The sequence below is a fragment of the Rhinopithecus bieti genome, unplaced genomic scaffold, assembly GCF_001698545.2.
Source record: "Rhinopithecus bieti isolate Rb0 unplaced genomic scaffold, ASM169854v2 scaffold_22, whole genome shotgun sequence".
NCBI classification, from domain to species: domain Eukaryota; kingdom Metazoa; phylum Chordata; class Mammalia; order Primates; family Cercopithecidae; genus Rhinopithecus; species Rhinopithecus bieti.
The window spans coordinates 1,446,167-1,454,666 of record NW_016803136.1 but is presented as its reverse complement, the minus strand read 5'-3'; the positions used below and the strand labels follow the sequence as shown (position 1 = coordinate 1,454,666).

The window sequence follows — 8,500 nt, the reverse complement described above, 5'->3', positions numbered from 1 at the left end:
CACTACAACCTCCGCCTCCCGGGTTCAAGTGATTCTCCTGCCTCAGCCTCCAGAGTAGCTGGAACTACAGGTGTGCACCACCATGCCCACCTATTTTTTTGTATCTTTAGTAGAGACAGGGTTTCACCATCTTGGCCAAGCTGGTATTGAACTCCTGACCTCGTGATCCACCCGCCTCAGCCTCCCAAAGTGCTAGGATTACAGGCGTGAGCCACTGCGCCCAGCCTGGCCATGCTGGTCTTGAACTCCTGACCTCGTGATCCACCCGCCTCGGCCTCCCAAAATGCTAGGATTACAGGCATGAGCCACTGCGCCCAGCCTGGCCATGCTGGTCTTGAACTCCTGACCTCGTGATCCACCACCTCCCCCCCTCGGCCTCCCAAAGTGCTGGGATTACAGGTGTGAGCCACCGCGCCCAGCCATTTTAGTACTTTTAGTAGAGACAGGGTTTCACCATGTTGGCCAGGCTGGTCTTTAACTTCTGACCTCAGCCTCCCAAAGTGCTGGAATTACAGGCGTGAACCACTGTGCCCAGCCAGGAACTGGAACTTTATCCTGTTTCACAAATAATAGTTTCTGAGGATTTTGGCAGAGGTCACATTTACATTCCCTTAGTGCCCTGGGATGAGATGGGGGCTGGATTTGAGGAGCTGAAATTTGAAGGTGGCTCAACAACAGCAGTTCCGGGCCTAAGGGCACAGATGGACTGATTAGGTAAACATGTAGGAGATACAGCTGTATCAGGGTGATGGGGATGGGTTGAGGGAGAGGCAGAATCACAGCGACTGCCTAACAAATGTCTGTTGAAAGGATGGTTCTCAGCAGGGCGCTGTGAGTCATGCCTGTAATCCCTGCACTTTGGGAGGCCGAGGTGGGAGGATCACTTGAGCCCAGGACTTTGAGACCAGCCTGGGCAACAGGGCAAGACCCTATGTCTACAAAAAATACAAAAATTAGCCAAGCGTGGGGGCACGCACCTGTGGTCCCAGGTTCTTGGGAGGCTGAGGCAGGAGGATCACCTAAGCCCAGGAGGTCAAGGCTGCAGTGAGCTATGATCACACCACCACACTCCAGCAGTCTGGGTGCCTGAGATCCTGTCTCAAAAAAAAGAAAAAAGAGATGGTTCTTGGTATCTAACTTCAGTAGACAGTAGTGTGATTATCTGAGAGAAAATGGGGAGGACAGTTCTGGGGGATATCTGAGATGTGTTTGAGCCCTGGAGCGCCCTCAGGCTGCTCCAAGAGGAGGAAAGGGTGAAGGAAGAGATTTTTCAGATAGCAGTTGAAACCTTGTGAGTGGGAAGGGTTCTACAGGGTGAGGAACCGGGTAGGTTACCAGCTGGAGCCGCCCCCCAGCAGGCTGACAGCACCAAGCCTTGTCTGGAGGAGGTTGCCCTCGCCAGGTGGCCTGGGTGGATTCTAGACAGTAGGGGCACACTCGGACTGGGGCAAGTAGAGCAAGAGGCGTCTGGGGTTCCCACAGCCCTGGGGTGGTGGTGGGGTTTTGTTTTATTTATTTTTATTATTATTACTTTTTTTTGAGACGGAATCTTGCTCTGTCACCCAGGTTGGAGTGCAGTGCCACAATCGGCTCACTGCAACCTCCGTCTCCTGGGTTCAAGCCATTCTCCTGGCTCAGCCTCCCCAGTAGCAGGATTACAGGCGTGCACCACCACACCCAGCTAGTTTCTGCATTTCAGTAGAGACCCGGTTTCACCATGTTGGCCAGGCTGGTCTCGAACTCCTGACCTCGTGATCCACCCACCTCGGCCTCCCAAGGTGCTGGGATCACAGGCGTGAACCACTGCGCCCGGCTATTTTTGGTTATTTTTTTATTTTGGTAGAGACAGGTCTCGCCATGCTGCCCAGGCTGGTCTCGAACTCCTAGCCCTAAGTGGCCCTCCGACCTTAACCTCCCAAACCGCTGGGATTCCAGATGAGAACACCGCGCGGCAGCCCTGGGGTGCTAAGCCAGCCCCCTGGAACGTGCCAGGGAGACCAAGCAGATTCTGGGGCAGTCAGACGGTCTTCCGAGCTCGGGCTAGTGCCTCGGATCTGGGGGACGAAGACGGGCAGCTGAGCTTTCCGAGCCCGGGCTTATCAGACGGGGACCCGGAGCCCCCTGGAACCCTCGCAGGCTTGTACGAGCCGGTGGACGTGGGTGGAACGGGGTGAAGGTGGGGGGGTGGGGCTCACCGCGGGCAGGGAGCTCCCAGACGACCATCAAGGGTGGAGGGTCCCCGGGGGACCGAGCAGTGCGTGAACACGGGCGGAGAAAGATCTGATGGGGAGACCTCAGGAGACCCCATCCTAGGACCGGACAGACCAGCCCCAAATCCCCTTGCAGGTTTCCAAGGGCCAACTTCCAGGGACCGGGCAGACGGCACCCGGTCGGTGCATCAGCAGGGGGCGCCACGGCTGGACCGGGTCCGGGATCCCAGACCCTTAATACGCCGGGACTGGAACCACCGCGGCGGGAGAGGGAGGAACCAGGACCCAAAGCCCGAGGCGGCGGGGACCGCGGCGCTTCGTGGGGAGACAGCGGGGTGGGGATTCGAGAGCGGAACCACAGTGCGGAGCCGGCGCATCTGGGCGTGGTGACCCGCGCGGAGGGGGCAGCTGGGGACGGCGGGGCGGCCGCGGGAGAGCCCAGCTGGGGGCGCTGGTGGCCCGGCGGCTTCGGGGGGGAGTCCGCGGGGGTCCGGCACGCGGAGCCGGAGCCCCAGCCTCGCAGGGTCAGGGCGCTGGAGAGGTCGCGGGGCGATGTCGCCGGGGGTTCCCGGCCGCGCTGTGACTCGGTCAAGTTGAAGGCGGCAGAGTCCGCAGCACCCCGGCCCCTCCCGCCCCCCATCTCTCTTGTTTGTCTCCGAGTCCGGCCGGAACCGGCTTCTGCTCGCGGCGGGGCGGGCGGGGGGCTGGCTGCTGATTGGTCGACGCCTGTTTCCAGCCCCGCTCAGCCAATCAGCGGGCGGCAGTGTTTTCTTCTTGGGGTCGGAATAAAAGGGCTGGAATAAAAGAGGGCAGAAAAGGCGCCGGGCGGGCCCGACACACGCCGGAGGAGCCGGGTGAGCTGGAGCCGGGGGTCGCGGCTGGGGCGAGGGCGCGGGGGCAGAAGCGCCCGCCGAAGGGGCGCAGGGAGAAAACGTGGGAGTAAAAAGAGAGAGACGGAGTGATGAGGGGCCGCCAGGAAAGAGATAACGAACACATGCGGGCTGGGGATGGAGGCACGGGGCTCTGAGGCCATGGAAACGGGCGGGTTGCCGGGGGAACGCCCGGGATGGGGGTTGCGGGCTGGCTCGCGCCGCCGGTTTGAACCGGCTCCTCGTCTCCCACGCCGGGTTCGCGTGGCCGCAGCGCCTAGCGACCTAGACGACGGCCAATGGCGCGGCAGTTCCTGCGCCGTCCGGCCAATGAGCGCGCCGGGGCGGGCCGTTCCGTAGCTCTGGGCGCTGATCTTGTGGTTGAAGAAACCAGCTCTGGGGAAGGGTCCCGGGCGCGGGCGGGAGGGCACCTGTCAGGGTCCCTGGGAGAGGCAGCCCTCGGATCTGCCCCTGCCCACCTCACGCTGCGTTCCATGCTGGCCCCAGGCGATGTCAGTCCTGCTGCAGGCCAGGACTAGTTCCACGGCCCTAAGCATGCGTTAGCCTCTTCTTGCCTCCATGCCTCAGTTTACCTCGGAGTGAGCTGCGGGAGACGTCTCCCTGCCTGGCCAGGGCGGCTCTGTCGTAGCGGAGGGCAGCGGTACGAGCCGGCCGCGGGGTCGGGGTGGCCCAGGTCCGGGCAGGGCTGGGGTTCGCCTCCTCCGCTGCGCGCACCGGCCACCACGGAAGAGTGACAGTCCCGAGCCCTGCGGCAGCGGCCGGGGCAGCTGGGGGGCGGCCGCAGTTGCTGGGCAGGGCCGGCCGCTGACGCCGAGGTCTGTGCGCAGGTGGTGCAGAGCCGGAGTCGGAGCCCGGAGCCGCGCCGCGCCGCACCATGGCGCCCACCCTGGCCACTGCCCATCGCCGCCGCTGGTGGATGGCCTGCACGGCCGTGCTGGAGAACCTCCTCTTCTCGGCAGTCCTCCTGGGCTGGGGCTCGCTGCTCATCATGCTCAAGTCGGAGGGCTTTTACTCCTACCTGTGTACCAAGCCAGGTGAGACAGGCGCCTGGGACTGCTGGGGGCTCCTGGAGCCGGGGCTTTGGGAGGGGCGGGATGGGGTGAAGACCTGGCATGCCACAGCACTGCATTGCCCAGTGCCTCTCGGGTATCCAAAGGCCCATCTGATCCTCACCCAGCCCTGCCGGGTACTTGTCATTGCCGCTGTTTTGTGGATGAAGACACCGAGGCTCAGAGCGATCTTCTGTCTTGCGCAAGGCCACAGAGCCTGGGCCTGCCATCCACCCAGAACCCCACCTGCTGTCCAGGGTGTTCCTTCCACCCCCTGGGAACATTGCTGGACTCCTCTCCTCTCCTCCCAGCTCCTGGAACATAGCTTGGCTGGTAGTAAACATGTTGCTCTCTGCTTGTGAGAAAGAGGAACTCCTGATTTAGGGGCTGGGGTGCAGCAGGAGAGGAAGTGGCCTTGCCTCCACCCCAGGGAGGGCTCATCTAGAATCTAGACGTTCCTCAGGCCGTTGTGGAGTCTCCTAAGTGCTTGCTGGACACAATTTCTTGTCTATTTTTGCTGCCTTGTGATTCTCCAAAGGGCATTTCCCGACACGGGCTGTGAGGACATCTCCGTGGCTTTCCAACCCCATGAGGATGAAGCGGAAGAGGAGAAGGGAACGTTTATGGAAATGATGCTAGGCTTGTTCTCTCCTCTTTGCCTCGCCACTGGAATTGCTGAAGGCAGGCTGAGGATGCTTCTCTGCATGACGTCTGCACCATCCAACACACACACACACCTTCACATCTTTATACCTTGTTGGAGGATCCTGATTACTACAGGGCAGTAGGTTCAGCCCCACAGGAGGGCCACAGCAGCCCCCAGCCTCTAGCTTCCTACTCTCCTTCCTAGGCAACCTTAACAGGCAGTGTTTCCCTCTGCCTTCTCCTTGATCCTAACGGTAACTGATAATAGCTGAGCTCACATCTCTCTCGCCAGTGCTCGAGTGCCCATAGATGGAGGTAGCCCAGGTTTGACTTCCTGAGTCCCCAGCAGCAGGCCTTTTCTTTCTAGAGCTCTTTGCAAGAAGAGAAAGCTTTGGACCAGCTCATGCTGGGTGTAATCCTTTGTGGAAGCCTCCCTGTTTCCCTTTTCTGATCTGCCTGGGAGATTCCTGTGTGTCCCAGTCTCTAGGGAGGGAGGCTTAGCTGGAGAGGTTCAGGGCAGGAGAAAGCAGGAGAATGCAGAGGCTGCGGGGACAGGACAGAAAGTATATCATTTATAACTAACCTTTAGCCTTTAGCCACTCAAAAATATTTCCTAACAGCCTAAGGGTTCTTGGCAGGCCTTTCCCCACATCAGCAAGAAATCTTGGGAGTTGGGAAGAGTCAGACCTTGTTCCCTGAACAAGCTTTCTGCTTTGCCCAAGAGATGTTAGGAGATTAATGCCTGTCCCGGAAAGGCACAGGTTGGAGTATTTGCTTCTTCCTCTCCTTTCCTCTCTCCTCCCTTAGAGATCGTGACCTTTCCTGCTTGCCTTTCTTGTGGGTTCTTTTCAGGCTGACACCAAGGGTTTTTAAAAAAATAAAAAAAGCAGAAAAAAAAAGCATCATCCCCAGATAAAGCTTTTTATATTTATTATTTATTTATTTATTTTTTATATTTTTTGCTTTTTTTTTTTTTCTTGAGACGGAGCCTCGCTCTGTCGCCCAGGCTGGAGTGCAGTGGCGCAATCTTGGCTCACTGCAAGCTCCGCCTCCCAGGTTCACGCCATTCTCCTGTCTCAGCCTCCCGAGTAGCTGGGACTACAGGGGCTCGCCACCACGCCCAGATAATTTTTTTTGGATTTTTAGTAGAGACAGGGTTTCACCGTGTTCGCCAGGATGTTGTTGATCTCCTGACCTCATGATCCACCTGCCTCGGCCTCCCAAAGTGCTGGGATTACAGGCGTGGGCCACCGCACCTGGCCTCAGAGAAAGCTTTTAGTGGCTCACCCAGACCAGAGAACTGTTGTGGGCAGGTTTTGTGTTATTTTTTTTTAACCCACCATGGTGTCAGGAAGGTCAGATTCTAGGTGTTTTTTTTTTTTTTTTTTTTTTCATAGACTGTCCACAGATTTAATTGATAGTATGGTTTTGGCAGAGTTGGGTCTGGTCCCTTCATTCCCGCCTCAGCCTTGGCTTCTTCCTGTAAGTGGGAGGAGTCCCAGAGATGGTGCCAGTGTGGTGCTGAGTTGGTGTTTTAAGCCCTGGGCAGACTTGACAGGTTGCTCCTGTAAACCAAAGTGAAGGTGAAGGGTCAGGATTGTGGGTTGAACATCAACTTCTTATCCGTGCTTTTGCTCCTGCCTCCAATTTTGGTTTTTCTGATTATCTGGCAAACCTGCTGAGCCCGTGTCCTGGGCGGGAAGGCTGCTGATCCCACACAGCTTATCTCTCTGGCCGCACTGCTCCTTGATTCTTGAAGTCTACATAACCAGTTTTCTTTCAGGCCAGAAATCTCCACACGTTGCTTGTCTGGGAGTGCCTGGTGAAGTTAGGGTGAAGGTTTCGACTTCGGTCTGACATTTTCAAACTTGGTGCATGGCTGAATTGCAGAGAAGCAGTGAGGCCAGTTTTTGAATGTATTAAATTAGACTTGTGAAAGGCTGAGCAGTGTCCGGCTGATTGAGATGCAAATTTGTCAGCTTCGTGTCGCTCTAGGACGATGCTTTAGTTTGTTCTCTAAAGAAAATTTGCCTGAACCTGTTGAAAGATTCTTAGAACTCTTTCTCAGGACTCCAGCCAGAATCTGGCCACAGACGTGGTGTTGGGTTCCAGCCTGGTGAGGTGGCAGAGGGAACGAGATAGCTCACTTCTCGGCTGCCCCTCAGTTTGTTCTTCCTTGCCCACTGGGAGAGGTGGCAGGCTGGGTTTGAGGACCTGGGTGCAGGGAGTTGGTGACGGGTTTTGCACAATATCCTCCAGGTGTTGGCTGCTGGATCCCTCCCTTGTCCCCCTGGTGAGGGCAGGAAACCAATTGGGTGTTCAGTCCGAGAAGCACGGGACTTCCCAGAGCTGTGTCCTCTTGGCCTCTAGGATGGCAATGTGACAGCCCGCGCCTGGGCTCTTTCTTCATTTTCTCTGTTATCCAGTAGCCCCCACTTCAACAGGGTCAGGGTCAGCTTGGGGGGCTGCGGCTACCTGTGGATGGTTTTTTTTTATTCGAGACAGGGTCTTGCTCTGTTGCCCAAGCCGGAATGTGGTGGTGCGATCACAGCTCACTGCAGCCTTAACTCCTGGGCTCAAGCAATCCTCCCACCTCAGCCTCCTGAGTAGTTGGGACTAAAAGTGTGCGCCACCCTACTCAGCTAATTTTTGTATATTTTTGTAGAGACAGGGTCTCGCCGTATTGCCTAGGCTGATCTCAAACTCCTGGGCTCAAGCGATCCTCCTGCCTCAGCCTTCCAAAGTGCTGGGCCTACAAGCGTGAGCCATCATACCCAGTTACTTTTTTATTTTTGTTTTTGGGACTACAGGCGCCCGCCACCATACCCAGCTAATTTTTGTATTTTTAGTGGAGATGGGGTTTCACCATGTTGACCAGGCTGGTCTCGGACTTCTGACCTCAGGTGATCCACTCACCTCGGCCTCCCAAAGTGCTGGAATGACAGGTGTGAACCACCACGCCCAGCCCTGGTTATTTATTTATTTATTTATTTATTTATTTATTTATTTGAGACAGAGCCTCGCTCTGTTGCCAGGCTGGAGTGCAATGGCGCGATCTTGGCTCACTCCAACCTCTGCCTCACAGTTTCAAGCAGTTCTCCTGTCTCAGCCTCCCAAGTAGCTGGGACTACAGGTGACTGCCACCACGCCTGGCTAATTTTTGTATTTTTTCGTAGAGATATGGTTTTACTATATTGGTCAGGCTGTTCTCGAACTCCTGACCTCAGGTGATCCACCCGCCTTGGCCTCCCAGAACACTGGGATTACAGGTGTGAGCCACTGTGCCTGGTCAAAGTTTTTATAGAGATAAGGGTTTCACCATGTTGCTCAGGCTGGTCTCAAAACTCCTGGGCTCAAGTGACCTGCCAACCTGAGCCTCCCAAAGTGCTGGGACTACAGGTGTGAGACACCATACCCAGGTAATTTTTTTTTTTTTTTGAGAGTCTTGCTCTGTCGCCCAGGCTGGAGTGCAGTGGTGCGATCTCGGCTCACTGCAAGCTCCGCCTCCCGGGTTTACGCCATTCTCCTGCCTCAGCCTCCCGAGTAGCTGGGACTACAGGCGCCCGCCACCTCGCCCGGCTAGTTTTTTGAATTTTTTTTAGTAGAGACGGGGTTTCACCGTGTTCGCCAGGATGGTCTCGATCTCCTGACCTCGTGATCCGCCCGCCTCGGCCTCCCAAAGTGCTGGGATTACAGGCATGAGCCA

At 56.8% G+C, this 8,500-nt stretch overlaps 1 protein-coding gene across 1 annotated transcript in view; it reads left to right on the top strand.

The window, feature by feature from the left end:
* Positions 1–3,095: 3,095 nt before the first annotated feature.
* Positions 3,096–8,500, top strand: part of SLC43A2 (solute carrier family 43 member 2) — a 56,242-nt gene continuing 50,837 nt past the window's right edge. The window contains 2 exon segments of the mRNA XM_017866257.1: positions 3,096–3,740; positions 3,928–4,134. Of these exon segments, the coding sequence (XP_017721746.1) occupies positions 3,975–4,134 (160 nt within the window). The 5' untranslated portion in view covers positions 3,096–3,740; positions 3,928–3,974.